At 40.9% G+C, this 19582-nt stretch overlaps 1 protein-coding gene across 1 annotated transcript; it reads left to right on the forward strand.

Annotated features, from left to right (window-relative positions):
* The first annotated feature begins 764 nt into the window (after nucleotides 1-764).
* On the forward strand, nucleotides 765-18780 carry LOC132893636 (adenylate kinase 7-like). Its single transcript, XM_060932782.1, has 18 exons — nucleotides 765-854; nucleotides 2639-2785; nucleotides 2862-2973; nucleotides 3058-3152; nucleotides 3227-3337; nucleotides 5155-5238; nucleotides 5329-5417; nucleotides 5751-5841; nucleotides 5943-6020; nucleotides 8279-8428; nucleotides 8563-8691; nucleotides 8792-8891; nucleotides 9045-9173; nucleotides 9251-9301; nucleotides 9406-9603; nucleotides 9850-10067; nucleotides 14811-14969; nucleotides 18712-18780. The coding sequence occupies exons 1-18, from the start codon at nucleotides 765-767 to the stop codon at nucleotides 18778-18780; spliced, it is 2100 nt and encodes a 699-aa protein (XP_060788765.1).
* Nucleotides 18781-19582: the final 802 nt, after the last annotated feature.

Consider the following 19582-nt stretch of genomic DNA (forward strand, 5'->3'; position numbering starts at 1 on the left):
CCCCTTTCCCGAGAGACACCAAATGCTGGACCCAAACTGCTTGTGTGTGTTAACATGCTTGGCCAATGAATCTGATTCTGATTCTGATTCTGAAAAACAGTCATTTGAAAAACGTCATTTTGAAATAAAAATTTATTTATTTAGGGCGGCACGGTGGTGTAGTGGTTAGCGCTGTCACCTCACAGCAAGAAGGTCTGGGTTCGAGCCCCGTGGCTGGTGAGGGCCTTTCTGTGCAGAGTTTGCATGTTCTCCCCGTGTCCGCGTGGGTTTCCTCCGGGTGCTCCGGTTTCCCCCACAGTCCAAAGACATGCATGCAGGTTAGGTTAACTGGTGACTCTAAATTGACCGTAGGTGTGAATGTGAGTGTGAATGGTTGTCTGTGTCTATGTGTCAGCCCTGTGATGACCTGGCGACTTGTCCAGGGTGTACCCCGCCTTTCACCCGTAGTCAGCTGGGATAGGCTCCAGCTTGCCTGCGACCCTGTAGAACAGGATAAAGCGGCTAGAGATAATGAGATGAGATGCATGAATTTATTTATTTACTTATTTATTGACTTCAATGGCGTTCCATAATTTGTTACACAGTGACAGCAGAAACCTTCTCCTCTCTTCGTGCAAGACCGTGAACCGAATCTTTTGAGGAATCGTCTTCAGCAGTTCGGAGTCGACTCTGTCCAACTGATGCATCGAATCAGAGAATCACTCTTCAAAGAATCGGCTCCCAGCTCTCGTTGCGAAGCAACAGAACCTGAACAAACTCAAAATATGGCTGCAGAAACAGAGAAACTCTCACATCAATTTAAACGCGTTTTTATCAATAACGTGGACAAATACACCTCAAAATATATCGCAGAGGTCAGTCTTCTTTTATGTTACAAATCTTGTAAAAATTGTAAACTACACTTTACTTCAGTTAAGTGAATTATTGTGAGTCAGAGTGAGTTTACTGTGTAATGTCAGCTTCAGTTTTACACACCTAAATAAAATATAATCATGTTTTGTGTCTATTATAATTGTAATGAAATAATGATCAAACTAAAAACCACCTGTTTACATTCATGATTAATTTTGATGTGGATTAGAAATGGACACTGAATCCAAACATCCCAAATAAATAAATAAAAAGATGAATTTCTGTTATTTATTAATCATGAACCTGAATCCATAAATTTGTCAAATAAACACCTGTATCTAACATCTTTCATATACAGTATTGTGCAAAAAAATCTTAGACACCCTGTTTTTTTCATAGAGATTTTGGTATAGATTTCTATTTCATAACTTCTACATTATCAAGTCAGTACAAAAACATGTAAGAAATGTAAAGACACGTAAAGAAATGCTGTTGACTAAAAATGGCTTCAGCAATAATGAAAGGAAATGTTTCAACATTAAAGAAATTAGGGCAGCACGGTGGTGCAGTGGTTAGTGCTGTTGCCTCACAGCAAGAAGGTCCGGGTTCGTGGCCGGCGAGGGCCTTTCTGTGCGGAGTTTGCATGTTCTCCCCGTGTCCGCGTGGGTTTCCTCCGGGTGCTCCGGTTTCCCCCACAGTCCAAAGACATGCAGGTTAGGTTAACTGGTGACTCTAAAGTGAGTGTGAATGGTTGTCTGTGTCTATGTGTCAGCCCTGTGATGACCTGGCGACTTGTCCAGGGTGTACCCCGCCTTTCGCCCGTAGTCAGCTGGGATAGGCTCCAGCTTGCCTGCAACCCTGTAGAACAGGATAAAGTGGCTAGAGATAATGAGATGAGACGACCCTTTGCTTTAAAAAAAAAATAGTCTCAGGTACAGTGAGTGCAGTTTTATGTGGAAATGAGCTGTAGGTTTTACTGAGCATCTTACAGAACCAGCCGCAGTTCTTCTGGACACTTTGACTGTCACACTCGCGTCTTTATTTTGCACCAAAACCCAGCAGCCTTCATTATGTTTTCTTTTTTAATCTGAAAAGTGCTCTCTTACGTAAGATGCTGCTCAGATACAAACATTTCTGTAACATTTAATTTTGTGCTGGAAAACAAATGTTTGGAATTTAAAATGTTTTTGTACTGACTCGATAATGTAGAAGTCAAAATAGAAATCTATAAAATAGTTATGAAAAAAATAGGGGACCTAAGACTTTTGCACAGCACTCTATCTATCTATCTATCTATCTATCTATCTATCTATCTATCTATCTATCTATCTATCTATCTGTCTGTCTGTCTGTCTGTCTGTCTGTCTGTCTGTCTGTCTGTCTGTCTGTCTATGAAATGACTAAAATGTATCTTTTTAGTCTTTTCTGGTTTAAATTGAGAAACCTTCCCTTTATAACTTGTGTAAGCTCTGCCATTCTCATGTTCATATACAGACCTGACCCAGGAGGATATCTTGAAAATTAGAGCCAATGAACAGTTTTCAGAATTGAAAATTTGTTCGTGTTTGCAAATTTCAGTGGTGTAAGGGGAATAAAACACTTCAGGATGTGCTGTTATTGGGTTAAAAAAAAACCTTCAGGGTGATGAGAGTAATTGTGCTCTCCAGCGTGCCACAATGAAATAAATGATGAACACTATTTCAAACTTGATCATGCATTTCAGTCTGTTTATTTGTACTTTTATTGACTTTTGACATTTCTTGTTATTTCTTTCATATGCATCCAGTTTTTATCCTTGTGTGTTGCTCAAGCATTCCACAATGAGGAGGATGAGGAGGAAAACAAATCATCCCAAGAAAACATTTATCAGATTGTTGGAACCGTTTCGGAAAAAAACAAAGAGAAGTCCAGTTTTACAGTCGAAGAATATAGTGTGAGTGAAATATCTGAGTAATCTTGGCTGTAATTTGCCTGGTGATGTTAATCATTTATTTAACCCATTTCCATAGAACTTAACACGTGAAGAGCTTTTTCATCACCTGATGGAGTCAGATGTCATCATTTATAACATTTACAACGAGCATGCTGATCAGATAGAGGAAGCGTCTTGGGCAGTCTCAGGTATCTGCAGTAAATTGTCTGCCACGTATTAACTGTTTTTATAACCTTTTATTAAAAGGTTTGTCTTTGTCTGTCCATTTAAAGCTCTTCACAAAGAAACTGATGCATTTCCTGGACCAAAGATGTTCATCTTGATCTCCTCGGTCATGACGTGGGCTCTGACTAAGACACTCAATCCAGTAAGTATGGAACTGATCGTATCATGTGAATTTCTCCATGTTTTGGAGTTCATTGTGCTTTTATTGAATTATAGAATGAGCCAGAGACTTCTTTAAAGGAAGAGGAATACAGGAGACGGAAACCACATCCCAGTTATAAAGATCATATTGCTGTGGAGAAGCTTGTGGTTAAACTGGGAAAATCTGTGAGTACTGCCAGAAGTTTTTTAACGAAGGCTTAAACCAGTGTTTCCCAACCTTTCTTGAGCCACGGCACATATTTTACATTTGAAAAATCCCACAGCACACCACCAAACAAAAATATCACAAAATATATATATATTCCTGGGGGGGAATCCCACCCCAGGAAATTTTTGAAAAATAAGGCCTTACAAACCACTTTTCCTGCAATCTGAGCTGTAGTAGAAAAAAAATATATATATCTGTTGTCTTTTTTATATATTTACATGAAAATATGTTTCAAATCAATAGGAGTATTGTTTGAATTCAAATTAAAATCACATTCTACATTCAAGGGTATGGTTATAATTTATGATCAACAAAAATAACAAACTAAATTCACATTAAACTCATCTCATCTCATCTCATTATCTCTAGCCGCTTTATCCTGTTCTACAGGGTCGCAGGCAAGCTGGAGCCTATCCCAGCTGACTACGGGCGAAAGGCGGGGTACACCCTGGACAAGTCGCCAGGTCATCACAGGGCTGACACATAGACACAGACAACCATTCACACTCACATTCACACCTACGCTCAATTTAGAGTCACCAGTTAACCTAACCTGCATGTCTTTGGACTGTGGGGGAAACCGGAGCACCTGGAGGAAACCCACGCGGACACGGGGAGAACATGCAAACTCCACACAGAAAGGCCTTCGCCGGCCACAGGGCTCGAACCCGGACCTTCTTGCTGTGAGGCGACAGCGCTAACCACTACACCACCGTGCCGCCCACATTAAACTTAAGTTCTATTAATTATCAAAATGTTCATATATTAAATAAAATTTCTTAGGGTGACTGACCTTTTCTCCCTATGTCCTCATTAGTTGCATATGATTTCTTCAAGAAGTCTTTTGAAATATTTAAGTTTTCAAACTGTCAGCATTAATTCAGATTTACTGATTTTCATATACATGTTCAATGTATTAAATCAGATGAATGCTAAGTTTATGGGATAATGTCTATGTACACTTTATACAGTTATTTATAGTTCACAGTCACTTCTCATTTTCATTTGATCATTTCGACTTCTTCAGCTTTTTGGCCAAAGACAAAAGCTTGTCAGTCCTCTCTTTTGTAAGAACTGTTATGATTGGCTATCATGCTCTCGCCAGCGAAGTTTTGGCCAATTACATTGTAGATAACACGTATTCTACCACGAGACTTAGCGAGACTAAAGATGGCGAAAATGTAAACATGTAACATCGTCGTAGGAATGAATTACGCTTGAGTATCATGAAGGAACATACCCCAACCCCCCTCAATAAATGAAAAAAAAACCTCAACGGATTTGGCATAATATAAAAAGGTCAATTTTTACTCAGAAAAAGCGGAAATCCGCCGAAAAGCAGAAAACTCTCATCCCTGCTATCGCTATCACCGCTGTCACACCTGAAGCATTACTAATTCTATTGTTTGAATGGCAACAGGTAGATACACAGGTTAATTAGCTACCTGCTGCCATCTTTTGGAAGAGTATTTAATTGTTCTGCCGGTCACTATACGTCGCTGGCATAGACGAACGAAGACAAATTATTTGCAGTAAATAAATAATTTTCGGAACAATTAAGTGAAATTGGATAATGTTCCACAGTACACCTGATGATCTCTCACGGCACACTAATGTGCCGCGGCACAGTGGTTGGGAAACACTGGCTTAAACAATGAGCTTCATTTTTGTTGTTGCAGCTACTTCTTAAAAAAAATCCTCTCAATTCATTCGTCATTGTTTGCACTTTTCTTTTAAAGATTTTTCAATCTTTACAATATCTCATATATTTCAGAATCAGACTAAGTTCTCTACTTATGTTGTTGCATCTGGGCTGCAATATGGAATGGGCGAGCAAGTGTTTCATTTCTTTTTCAAGGTAAATCCAGACAGTTTCAAATAATAGTTTCATAATTCATCAGCATATATCAATGTATAACTGAGTGTTTCTGACACCGCCCTCTTTTAGATGTCATGGCAGGGAGAGGAACAGGAAGTGCCCATCTTTGGAGATGGCTCCAATATCATTCCTGTTATTCATGTCAAAGATCTTGCAGGGTCAGTAGTGATGGACAGATTGCTCTTATTGACTTAGTGAACTGATTCTCAAGCGCAAATGAATCAAAAGGAGCAGTTTTATCAGATCTTGGTTACTGTGTGAATCTATACTGTAATCCTTTATCCAGCTTTCTCATTGAACCTTGCTCAAATCTTCAGTGACTCACACCTCATAAAATTCAATTCACTTAAATGTGCCATTCAAAAGAATTGAATCACTAAAGTGAGTTGTAACATCAGTCATTATCAGGAAGTTGTTAATATGGTAATGTTTTGGACTGTGTACTAAAAGTCGGATTAACACTGATCATATGTTCTTTTCTTTTTTCAAAGGATTGTGCAGAATGTAATCAAGCGTAAGCCGAAGCTGCAGTACTTTCTTGCAGTGGATGAATCACAGAAGACCATTGCTGAGATTATTAATGTGAGTTTCTTAATATGAGCAGTTTTATTTATAGTCTTACACATTATTCTGCTGCTCAATCCTTTCTCTTTTTTCTTTTTCTTTCTTTTTTCTTTTTCTAGGCAATAGCAAAAATGCTCGCGCCAGGAAAAACCAAAAACATTCCAAAAGAGGAAGTACTTCCCACAGAGGAACTGACAGTAAGTTTTGCAGATCCGATTGAAGGTGCAGCGTGTGATGTTTAAATGTATTTATATACCTTTAATTATTAGTATGTACTATGAAAGATATAAATGAGGAAAACCATAATTTGTAATATTGCGGTGAAATGGATTTCAGTAGTTTCTTCAGTTTGGGCTCCTGGCAATAAGGAATTTAGCTTCACCCCAGACAGAAGAGAGCTGCTCAACTCCGCCCCTTTTCATTATAAATCACAAGGCTGAACACTGTGTGGTGGGAATAGAGGCTTTACTCTGTCACGTGACCCCATAGCAGCGGTAACTACGCCGCCATGACAGGGGGTACACTTGTAGTGCTTCATTAAGCCAAGTTAGTTGTTATTGATCAGTATGGGAAGGTTTTGCTGTGTTTTTGGATGTATAAATTGTTCTGAACAAAGCGACATCAGATTTTTTAAATTTACCCAAAGTAATTCATTATTAGGGGAAAAAACTAGGGAAATTTCTAAAGGTAGAAGGGAAAATGGGAAAAAAAAAATTTGGTGGGACTCAATGTCGAATGGAGAGGTCAAAAACCCAACGGGATGCTCACTTCATTTCCACGAAAGTAAGAATTTTAAAAAAAATGTATTTCACAACTGCAGAAAGGTGCTCATTCTTATTCAGTGAAGTGAACATGAGCAGCACAGCAGTTCTGCACAGCCTAACCTTCACCGAGACTTAAAAAGTGCATTTACATTCAGGGATCCTTTGGAGCACGTTGTGCGTGTGCTTGGGACTCAGTCATTATGGGAAACACCTGATACTGATTTGAGCGCAATCAGCACATGCACATAAGGACGATGTTTTCACAGAGACTTTGTGAAGTACTTTGTCAGGTATGTGGCGGTAGACAGATCTACACTACCGTTCAAAAGTTTGGGGTCACTTTGAAATTTCCTTATTTTTGAAAGAAAAGCACTGTTCTTTTCAATGAAGATCACTTTAAACTAATCAGAAATACACTCTATACATTGCTAATGTGCTAAATGACTGTTCTAGCTGCAAATGTCTGGTTTTTGGTGCAATATCTCCATAGGTGTATAGAGGCCCATTTCCAGCAACTATCACTCCAGTGTTCTAATGGTACAATGTGTTTGCTCATTGCCTCAGAAGGCTAATGGATAATTAGAAAACCCTTGTACAATCATGTTAGCACAGCTGAAAACAGTTTAGCTCTTTAGAGAAGCTATAAAACTGACCTTCCTTTGAGCAGATTGAGTTTCTGGAGCATCACATTTGTGGGGTCGATTAAATGCTCAAAATGGCCAGAAAAATGTCTTGACTATATTTTCTATTCATTTTACAACTTATAGTGGTAAAGAAAAGTGTGACTTTTCATGGAAAACACAAAATTGTCTGGGTGACCCCAAACTTTTGAACGGTAGTGTAAGTGCAGGAAGAGTGTTTATTAGCAGGTGTGATATTTACAAAAACAAGATAAAATGAAACCGAAAGCAGAGTCATAAACATGGATAGAAACAAATGTGACTGTGATAACGATAAGACTTCGCAAAGCCTCTGTGTCCTTACATGTGTATGCTGATTGCTCTCAAATCAGTATCAGGTGTTTCCCATAATGACTGGGTCCCAAGCGTGCACACAACATGCTCCGAAGGCTCCCCAAATGTAAATGCACTTTTTAAGTCTCTGTGAAGGTTAGGCTCTGTTGAGCTGCTGTGCTGCTCATGTTCACTTCACTGGATAAGAATGAGCACCTTGCTGCAGTTCTGAAATATATTTTTTTCGGAATTCTTATTTTTGTGGAAATGAAGTGAGCATACTATCGGGTTTCTGACCTCTCTGTTCGACACCAAGTACCACCGAATGTTTTTTCTCACTGTCCCTTTTATGTTTAGAAAGTTCTCTAGTTTTTTTCCCCGATGATGTATTACTTTTGATAAGTTAAAAAATCTGATGTCTTTGTTTCGTTCAGAACGATTTGAACATCCAAAAACACAGCAAAACCTTCCCATACTGATCAGTAACAACTAACTCGGCTTAATGAAGCACTACAAGCATTCCCCCGTTATGGTGGCATAGTTATCGTTGCTATGGGGTCATGTGACAGTGCAAAGCCTCTATTGCGATTATTTTAATTGTAGTTTTTTCATAGGCAGCAGAGAGCGCTAAATGTTACGAAAAGGTCCCTTATTTCCGATAATAAACATTTCAGTGCAAGAAGCTACTGTAACTATAATTTTGCTAATGGCTACCACATTTTTGTTGTTGTTTCTCAGCAAACAGAAATTGATCATTTATTCATCAACCTTCGAATGGAGACCAATGTTTTCACAGACGATGTCAGTATGAACTGGGTTTCAAAGTCAGGCATTGTTATGAACATTGACCAAGTCGTGGAGGAATACAGGCTCACCCGAGGCCTGCCAGTAAGTGCCTGAAAAAGTGGGACTGTTAGAATGATTTAAATGTGTCCATATTAAGAACAAGCTTTGGATGAGGGATGGTTGTACTGATTGATTTCTTTCTCTTTTTTTTCTTTTTCTTTCTTTTTTTTTTTTAGCCTGTTTGCATTTGTCTCTTGGGACCTCCTGCTGTCGGGAAAAGCACCATAGCTGAAAAAATATGCAGGCATTACAAACTGCAGCATGTAAAACTCAAAGAGGTCATCACTGAGACTCTCGCAAACCTGGTATGTGTCACGTTAGTGCATTTATAAATAAGAAAAGCTTGCTTGCTTGATAAGCAGCAAGATTTTCAAAAATAAATGTTTCACTGACGGCTGTATTCAGGAGTCACGTGCCCACATGGACGAAAACAATGAGGACGATGAATCAGAGGAAGCAAATGAGCTCTTGGAGACACTGAAGAACAACATGGATGAAAATGGAGGTAATGAATTAATATTTTAAATCAATGCTCAGTGATTTTCCTTTCTTCTTTTTATGGAGAGTATAATCAAATGGAGCTGTTTTGTAAACTTTATCCAGATGAGACAGGGCATGAAAACTTTAATGACATAACATGTGTCATGTCTTTATTCAGGCTGGTTGGATGAGCAGTACGTTATCCAAATTATAAAGGACAAGCTGAAGACGAAACCATGTAGAAATCAAGGCTTTGTCCTGGATGGCTTTCCGAAGACATATGATCAAGCTAAAAAGCTATTTCATGGTAGGCTTAATAAATATTTCATTTTAGTTTGAACAATTCACTCATTTGGTTTTAACATTGTTTGTTATATTGTGCAGTAGAGGATGACAAAGCTAAACAGGCATGGTTCAAGGTCAAAATCATCCCAGGTGTGTAGATTTATGGGAATGTAAATGCAGATAGTTATCCGGTGCTAGTTATGCTAACACTCCTGACTGCTCCCTTACTTCTGTGTTTGTGTATATATATATAGAGTTTGTGTTTTTTCTGGATGCCACCGACCAGTTCCTGAAGGAACGTGTGCTGAACCTGCCTGAGCGCATGGTGCAGGGTACATCGTACTCCTTCGATAGGTTTGTCCCACGACTGGACAACTTCAGAAAAAACAATTCAGAGAATGAAACTGTGCTAAGCTACTTTCATGAGCTGGAGATTCACCCTGTGCATATAGGTAGGCCTCAAAGATAGACATCAGTACAGTTGCTCTACTGACACAGTTTTCTTTCAGGTATCACCAGAGCTTAAATTTTACAGCCATTCAGCATGTTCACCAACCATACCATGTACATATGAAATTATTAATCCGTATCACGTTGTCAAAACAAACAAGCATTGTTGTCAATGTTTTCATTGCTATTGCAGTTCATGCCATGGCCAACAGAGGGCTGTAAAATTACCAAATGCTCCTACATTCTAGAGATCAGTCCTGATGACCCAGAGAATGTTCTGGTGATAGAGAAGATGATGGAGATTGTGGGGAAGGTCAGGAACTACAGCCCCTCCGCAAAGCATTTGGAGGAGGAACGGATGCAGGCGGAGATCAGGCTGAGGGAGGAAGAGGAGGCACGCCAGGCCGAAGCCAAGCGCAGGGATGAAGAAGACGAGGAGCAGAGAGCACAGCGCTGGGAGGAATGGGTATAAACACACAAGACACTAGGGTCTGGATCCGTTCATGAAAGAACAGCCATGAAGTGATGATTGATAGCCAGATATTTAGAAAGACCCAGTTTACATGATATGAAATTACATTACATTGCAGACATTTAGCAGATGCTGTTTTCCAGAGTGACGTACCTGTACAACATACCTAGAACTTGGGGAGTAGTTTGGGGTTAGGTGCCTTGCTCGAAGGCACTTCAGCCATTCCTGCTGGGTGGCACAGTGGTGTAGTTGTTAGCACTGTCTCCTCACAGCAAGAAGGTTTTGGGTTCAAGCCCAGTGGCCAAAAGGGGCCTTTCTGTGTGGAGTTTGCATATTCTCCCCGTGTCTGCATGGGTTTCCTCCATGTGCTCCGGTTTCCCCCACAGTCCAAAGACGTGGTTAATTTAACATGGGGCAGCCTTGGCCTGAAGATTGGGCTGAAGTGTCCTTGAGCAAGGTACTTAACCCCCAAGTGCTCCCCAGGCTGCCCACTGCTCTGGGTATGTGTGCATTGTCATTGCTCACTTGTGTGTACATGTATGTGTTCACTGCTTCAGATGGGTTAAATGCAGAGGAGACATTTCACTGTGCTTGAGTGTACATGTGATAAATAAAGGCTTCTTCTTGTTTTTGTTGGTCCAGGGAATCAAACTGGCGACTTTTTGGTCCCAAAGCTGCTTCTCTTAGACCATGTGTGGCCATATGTGCTTTTAGTACACCCCATTCCAGATTTAGTCCCGCTTTGCTGGTATAATAAGTTCTACTCTTCTGGGAAGGCTTTCCACTAGATTTGTGTTTATTGAGCTACAAGAGCATTATGGCCCTTTTCCACTACCCTTTTTCAGCTCACTTCAGCTCACTTCAGCCCGACACGGCTCGCGTTTCGACTACCTCAGAGCAGCACGACTCAGCTCGCTTCAGCCCTACTCAGCACCCAAAACTCGCACGGTTTTGGAGTAGGGCTGAAGCGAGCCAAACCGAGCCGAGTGGGGCTAGGGGCGTGAGGAGACACTCCCCCGTGCACTGATTGGTGAGGAGGAGTGTCCTCACATGCCCACACACGCTCCGCGAGCACGCTGTGATCTGTAAACACCGTAAACCCGGAAGAATAATAATTATGAATTACGAGAATTTCTGAAGCCTTATGCGCCTCGCCTCATCTATACGCTCTTGCCAGTATCTGTTGGCGTTGTCGGTGACAACAAGCCACAGCACCAAGACCAGCAACACTAACGACTCCATGTCCTCCATGTTTATTGTTTACCATCTGGGTCGTGAGACTACCGCTTAAAAGGTCACTGATGTCACTGTTTGCGCCGCCTAACGACATCACGTGACGTCCACCCACTTTCGCTAACTCCACCCAATGTGTCCACCCACTTCCAGCCAGCACGGTTCAGCGCGGTTGTAGTCGAAATGCAACTCCAATAGCCCCGCTCAGCTCGACTCAGCCCAACTCAGCACAGCACGGCTCAGCCCAACTCAGCCGCGTTGGTAGTGGAAAAGCGGCATTAGTGAGATCAAGCACTGGTGATGAGGCCTGGGGTGCAGTCTGCATTTCAATTCATCCTCAAGGTGTTCAGTGGGGTTGAGATCAGGGCTCTGTGCAAGACACTCAAGTTCTTCCAGTCCATACATGGCAAACCATGTCTTCATGGAGCTTGCTTTGTGCACAGGAGCATCGTCATGCTGGAATAGGTTTGGGCCTCTTAGTACCAATGAACGGAACAAAGGCATTCTATACAATTGTGTGATTCAGATTTTGTGGTAACAGTTTAAGGAAGAACCACATATGGGTGTGATGGTCAGGTGCCCACAGACCTTTGGCCATATACTGTCATACCACCCTGGGACATTACTCCTCCTCACAACAGAAATCACCTTCACCAGAGTATTATCATCGCCCTAATTTGCCACTTCCTGGTTACTTCTTACTTTTAGAGGATATTAGGCTGGTATATGCAAGCCTTGCAAAGTCTTGCCATTCCAAGCCTGTGTTAATTCTGAGCATTGTTTGATTCTGAATCCTATTACCATGCTTAGGGCCTTTAGCTTGCCTTGTGATAACGCTTTTGTGTTTGATTGCGTTTGCCTGCTTTGTCTGTTGATCATTTATAAATAAAATCCCTCTCTATATTAACTTTCACCCATCTCCTAAGTCCTGTATGGTACTCACCCCACACTTCCGATTTGATTCCCAAGGTTTCATTGGTATCATATTTCAAAGTATGATGCTCATTTCTATTTATTGCATCTAAAATATTAGGCCACACCCACTTTCAACATCAGCAACTTCAGCTGGTTTAAAAAAATGTTTATTTAGGTTAATTACTTAAATTTTTATTTTCCTGTGTGAGATAAATGAAGAGTTTGGTTTCAAAACATGATAAGTGCCATTTAAAATAATCAAGTTCCTGCTGAAAGAAGGTTGGCATTTGATCGCCATTCAAAGTTCCAAAATCAATTTTATGTAAAACGCGATATCCGCCACGTTTCTCTGCTTTGTGTATCCCGTTTCTTTCCAAAATGTGACAAGCACCGCTACTCATTTTCCACAAAACGTGTTATCTCTGCTTGACCAATCACAGCGCACCATTCAAATATGAAAACAGTAATAGCAGCTCCCACTGACTGTCAACATCGTGGAGAATCCCCGTCTTTTAGTGAGAGTTTGAATGAAATAAATTAATAGCTTTGATGTGCGAGTGGAGGGACTCTTTATTATACTTTTGTTTTATATTATTATTCCAGTAGAGAATGTGGCCGAATGTTATTTTCCACTTTAAGTACACCTGATTCCTCCTTGGATGTAGATATGCTGCTTAATATACATTTAGGCACTGCCAAAAAGTGGCGCTCCCAATGAGTGTAAAATGTGTTCGTAAATAATCCCATGTTATTTTTTTGAAAAGCAGATTGAAAATAAGCTCTGGATAAAACCCCATTGATCTTATGTAAATAAAGATGCAAACTTCATTGTCTAGTGGTCAAGTGTTTATGAGATACGTTGCTTTGCCTTGCACTTATGATCGGGTTCCCTGTGGTGGTACACATTCATTGTTCATACATACAGACATCATACAGTCGTAAAAGCCATCAAACATCAGGTCAATGCTTTACCATATTCTTTTCAGGATGGAGCTCCGCCCCACTCTGCTATGAATTTAACTGTACATGCTGTACAAGATGTCCAAACTTCTAAATATATTCATCTCATCTCATTATCTCTAGCCGCTTTATCCTGTTCTACAGGGTCGCAGGCAAGCTGGAGCCTATCCCAGCTGACTACGGGCGAAAGGCGGGGTACACCCTGGACAAGTCGCCAGGTCACCACAGGGCTGACACATAGACACAGACAACCATTCACACTCACACCTACGGTCAATTTAGAGTCACCAGTTAACCTAACCTGCATGTCTTTGGACTGTGGGGGAAACCGGAGCACCCGGAGGAAACCCACGCGGACACGGGGAGAACATGCAAACTCCACACAGAAAGGCCCTCACCGGCCACGGGGCTCGAACCCGGACCTTCTTGCTGTGAGGCGACAGCGCTAACCACTACACCACCGTGCCGCCCTCTAAATATATTATTCAGAATAAAAAAGTTTGTCTTTTAAAAAAAAGTTTCCACATAAACATCTGACTGGATCTATTAACATTCCTCAGGGCTTTCTGTGTAAAATAGATTGGGGCTTGTAGACGACAAGATGAATGTAATTTGGGAAAACCTGTGGTCCAATGTAAGAGATGGTCCAAGTTTAGAGGCAGTTATACATGTAGATCAACTTTACTTCTTATTTCTAGTTATATTTCACACACAAAAATTGTTGCCCTGTGATGACCTGGCGACTTGTCCAGGGTGTACCCCGCCTTTCGCCCGTAGTCAGCTGGGATAGGCTCCAGCTTGCCTGTGACCCTGTAGAAGGATAAAGCGGCTAGAGATAATGAGATGAGATGAATGAGACAAAAATTGTTTTTATTGGCGTAATATATTTTTCACATTTTGGGAAAAAGCGTGTCATGGATATATTACAATTTCTCATCTCATCTCATTATCTCTAGCCGCTTTATCCTTCTACAGGGTCACAGGCAAGCTGGAGCCTATCCCAGCTGACTACGGGCGAAAGGCGGGGTACACCCTGGACAAGTCGCCAGGTCATCACAGGGCTGACACATAGACACAGACAACCATTCACACTCACATTCACACCTACGGTCAATTTAGAGCCACCAGTTAACCTAACCTGCATGTCTTTGGACTGTGGGGGAAACCGGAGCACCCGGAGGAAACCCACGCGGACACGGGGAGAACATGCAAACTCCGCACAGAAAGGCCCTCGCCGGCCACGGGGCTCAAACCCGGACCTTCTTGCTGTGAGGCGACAGCGCTAACCACTACACCACCGTGCCACCCCTATATTACAATTTGGAAAAATATAATCTTTTTTTGAATAAAAAAAAAAAATTTAAATCAAAATATAGATTTGCATTTTTAATGTTATTACAACTTCATAGTATTATATTAAAGTTTCAAACTGAAAACAGTGGTTTTCATGCTACCAATTTTTTGGGAAAGAAAATAATTGTTTTCTCAAGTGGATTTATCATGTTTTGGAACCAAACTCTTCATATATATCCAAACAGTTACATGAGATATTCTCTTGTATTTTGGTTTCATTTTGCTGCATTGTTGCATTCTCGTCTCTGTGTGCGCGCACGTTTGTGTTTTTGTCAGAACCGACACCTACAAGAGATGAAGCAGCAGGAAGAGGAACTGTTGATGAGAGAAGAAGAATCTGCTAAGGAGTATCTGAGGCACACTGTGATGCCCATTCTGTCCCAAGGCCTCATTGAGTTATCCAGAACCCGACCAAATGATGCAGGAGACTTCCTGGTAGGTTTTCGCACTCACTCTTTGTTGATGTGTTTCAGTGTTCCTGTATTTTATATATATATATATATATATATATATATATATATATATATATATATATAAAATGTGTGTGTGTGTTTATCTTCGAGTGGTGAATGTATATATCACAAGTGAGCGAAGCAAACGAGTGGAAATATTTTTCAAGACGAGAAGATAAACTTCATATCTTCATGCCACCGTGTCATGTTCTTTATATTATATGGAAACATTCATGCAAAAAATACGCAAGTTAATCAAAAATAATCTTAATTTTAGTTTTGAACCAGTTCACCATTTTAACAACGTACATCTAGTCACTGGGAAAGAATATTTATTATATACAGACACTTGTTTTACTGGGAAATACGCCACTTGTATTTTTCATACGAGCTACATCTGGGACATGGAGAAACATAATTTTAGTATTCTCACTTGTGAGGATGAATTCTCATCTCATCTCATTATCTCTAGCCGCTTTATCCTTCTACAGGGTCGCAGGCAAGCTGGAGCCTATCCCAGCTGACTACGGGCGAAAGGCGGGTTATACCCTGGACAAGTCGCCAGGTCATCACAGGGCTGACACATAGACACAGACAACCATTCACACTCACATTCACACCTATGGTCAATTTAGAGTCACCAGTTAACCTAACCTGCATGTCTTTGGACTGTGGGGGAAACCGGAGCACCCGGAGGAAACCCACGCGGACATCATGCAAACTCCGCACAAAAAGGCCCTCGCCGGCCACGGGGCTCGAACCCAGACCTTCTTGCTGTGAGGCAACAGTGCTAACCACCACACCACCGTGCCGCCCATGAAGATGAATTGTTTTGATAAATTTGGGTACTTTTTGTCTGTGCATGTGTCAAAATAATAAAAAGAAAATCACATGTTGGCTTGAAGATATGAAGTTTATCTTCTCATGTTGAAAAACTCGCATTTTTCATACAAAATACATCACGGGTCCGAGTGAGATATTTAACTCCTTGGCTGCCACCCATAATTAATTGTCATGTGCCGGGCATATGGGACAAAAATAGGTCAAAATTGGGATATTTTGATAATCTTTCTCTAACTTGTTCAGAACTTTATATTTTTAATATTTATATAGAAAAATCACAAAAAACACTGTTGTAGAGTAAAAATAACTTTAGTAATCAAAAACAACTTCAAAAACATCCAAGACAACAGGTCTTGTCAATGAGAACCTGTCCATAAACATGAATTCCTAGTACTTGAAAACACAATGTATACCAAGGGTCCATGCATTCCAAGTAACTGGGTACCATTTTTATGATGGTCTTTGGTATGACCCGACTGTAAATAGAACTCGCGATCTCCCAATCGAGAGGTGGACACGCTAAACACTAGGCAGTATGTGCCACTGTGAAGTAAAAGTAATATGCCATGTAAGGTACATAAAAGGAGGTGTTTATGATGAGTAGCGTATGTCATAAGGCACAGCGGTAAAAGATTTCATGACGTACGTGACTCATCCAAGGGCATTGAAGGGGTTAAATAATATTTGCTGTTGTCGAGTGGTACATCAGATATATTCCATTCAGCTAGCATGATATTGAACGAGTTGAAGACGAGTTCACTATCATGCTAGCTGAATGGAATATATCTGATAGACCACAAAAAAAGCCGGCCAATATTATTATTATACATACACACTCTCTTCATATTAGCATATCAGCATTCTCAAAGACCAACGCGAGCTTAACCACGAATCGGCACCATCAGCGGCAGCAGTGAAGTCACCTTCCAGCCAGTGTAGTGTTCATCAGTAGTGTTAGTGAATGCTAACAAAGCGATCAAGCCAGTGCTATCGAGAGCAAGTAGCACAGGCTAATGACTGAGAAACTAAGATTTCTGTCTCCAGACTCTTCTTCTAGGCACACTCGCCACGGTATTTTTCACTCAGACTTAAGTATTCATTTCTCTATGTAATTTACTTAGTTACTTTTAAAATCAACATTGACAACTACACATAACGGAGTTACGTGCCTGCCGCTAATCCCTTGCAAAATCTGCCCTGTTGCTTTTTTGGTGTGTCTAAATTTTGGCTAGCATCAACTCCTCTCAGAATCTTTGGACGAATTTCTCGAACCTTGGCAAAAGGCCTTGTTATATGACAGTAATATGCATATTGTGATTTAATTTCATTTGTGAAAATTTTACCAGAGTTTTGACCCTTGATTAAATAACTTGTACTTTGACAATTTCATGAGGGTGTACATTCTTCTGAAATCAACTCTTCTCACAGTTTGTGGAGGAATTTCACCAAACTTGGCAAAAGGCTTGGTCATATGACAGTTATACATATACTGAAATTTTGTTTAATTTGGGCTAATTTTCCCAGAGTTATGCCCTTGATTATTAACAAACTTGTACTTTGGCAATTTCATCAAGGTGTGCTTGCTTTCTGAAATCAACTTCCCTCACAATGTTTATTATCCCCCGTTGGCCAAAAGGCCCGAAGGGGGATTATGTCGTGGAGATGTCCGTCCGTCCGTCCATCCATCCATCCATCCATCCATCCCAGGAAGGGTACTTACCTTCTGAAATCAACTCCTCTCACAATTTTTGGAGAAATTTCACAAAACTTGACAGGATTCTTTGTTATATGTCAGCAATACGCATATTGTAATTTCATTCAATTCAGTCACATTTTACCAGAGTTATGGCATAGTTGCCAGCAGGGGGTATTGTGTTCTCAGAGCACTCTTATTATTTTTATTTTTTGCAAAATAAATAAAAACTTAATACAAAATGTCCAACTGTTAGACGCGGTAGGAGGCGGATGTATGGTATGTGAAGAAGTATATTTAATAACAACAGTGAAAATATATACATGAGTGAAAACAGACACACAGGCAAACAGTCCAATACAGTAGGCTAAATCCAAAAACGTAAAACAAGCAAAGGGTTAGGCGAGGCGCAAACAGGATCTCAGAGGCAGAACGAGAACGAGAAACAGGAACAACAATCAGGAAACCAGGAAATCAGAAACACGGGTAGTAAGGCTCGGTAATGCATACTGACGTAGCGTAATACTTCACAGTGATACTGCATCTGAACAGTCCTTAAATAGGTGCACATATAGCTCCTTAATTAAGTTCAGGTGCATGTCGTTAACAGCGTATGTGCTGGAGTCTGCTCGATGCGTGCGCAGCCCAGGGCGTGCCTTCAGGTGCATACGCCATAGCGCGCAGGACTGACACCAACAAAATAATTTCCATTTAGAATGTAAACAAACCGGTGAAATGATAGTAGCGATTTGTTAAAAATGCTATAATAATAATTCTTGAAAAATAAAAAAAGATACGCTTTTACCATCAAATACTTTTATTCCATATTTTGTTGCTGTTTTTTGTATTTTTGGGCGTTTTGTTTTCAACTAGAGTTTTTATTTCCTCCTTGGTTGGTTCAGCAACACACGCCACCATTTTGTTTTTCTCTACTCATGGTATGTGAGCTGATAGCATAGTAGTAGAGCCACAAATCAGAGCATGTGATTGCTCATAGCCAGTGAATGTGGATAGAATATATGTTTTTATTCCATGGAAAAAGTGTCCTGTATGTATAATAATTCCTGATATTTCACTCCAATGATGTCACTCCCAGTGTTTTCTCACTGATTAGACATGCACTGTCAAAATGGTGAACCAGTTCAGAATTAAAATTCTTTTGATGAACTTGCATATTTTTTTCTGTCAGGACCACTTCGTCAAGAAACTTTATTTCGTCAGCATCTGTCCATCTCAAGAGATGATGGTGCAGCACTAGCATATTCTAGCGTGGCTGAAAAGGCCAACTCTAGAGTGACAGTACTTCTCGCAGCGGCTGCATATGAAGCCTGATGCTTCTCTGGGAGCAGCCGCTCTAGGTTTCCTCTTCACTCGTTTTGCAACGAGCTGGTTGTTCCTGTCACGCTCGGCCTTTTGCATGGTGTGTTTGACCACAGTCCTCCAGGCTTGACACGAGTCTACTGCGTTTTCCCAGTTATTTATATTGATTCCCACCAGCTTCAAGTCTCTCTTACACACATCTTTGAAGCAGAGGTGCGGTCTTCCAACTGGACTTGATCCTTCATGCAGTTCCCCCATACAGAATATCCTTTGGAATGCACCCTGGGTCCATACGGTGCACGTGACCTAGCCACCTGAGGCGCCTTTGGCTAAGTAGGGTGTACAGGCTTGGAATACCAGCATGTTGGTGGACTTCTGTGTTAGTGAGCTTGTTCTGCCACAAAATGTTCTGGATACATCTAAGGCAGCGGAGGTGAAAACTGTTCAGCCTTTTTCCTGCCTAGCATATGTTGTCCAGGACTCACTACCATATAGAAGAGTATTGAGTGCACAGGCTTGGTATACGTGCAGTTTGGTATTTGCGGTCAGATGAGTGTTGGACAAAACTCTCTTGTTCAGTCTTGCCATAACCCCTGTGGCATTGGTGATTCTCATGCTTACTTCATCATCTAGGGAAAGGGAGCTGGAAGTAGTTGACCCCAGATAGGTGAAGTTGTCAACTACTTCAATATGGCTGTTACCAGTAGTGATGGCAGGGGGAGGATCAGTGTCCTGGGCCA

This window comes from Neoarius graeffei, chromosome 11 (assembly GCF_027579695.1).
Source record: "Neoarius graeffei isolate fNeoGra1 chromosome 11, fNeoGra1.pri, whole genome shotgun sequence".
NCBI classification, from domain to species: Eukaryota; Metazoa; Chordata; class Actinopteri; order Siluriformes; family Ariidae; genus Neoarius; species Neoarius graeffei.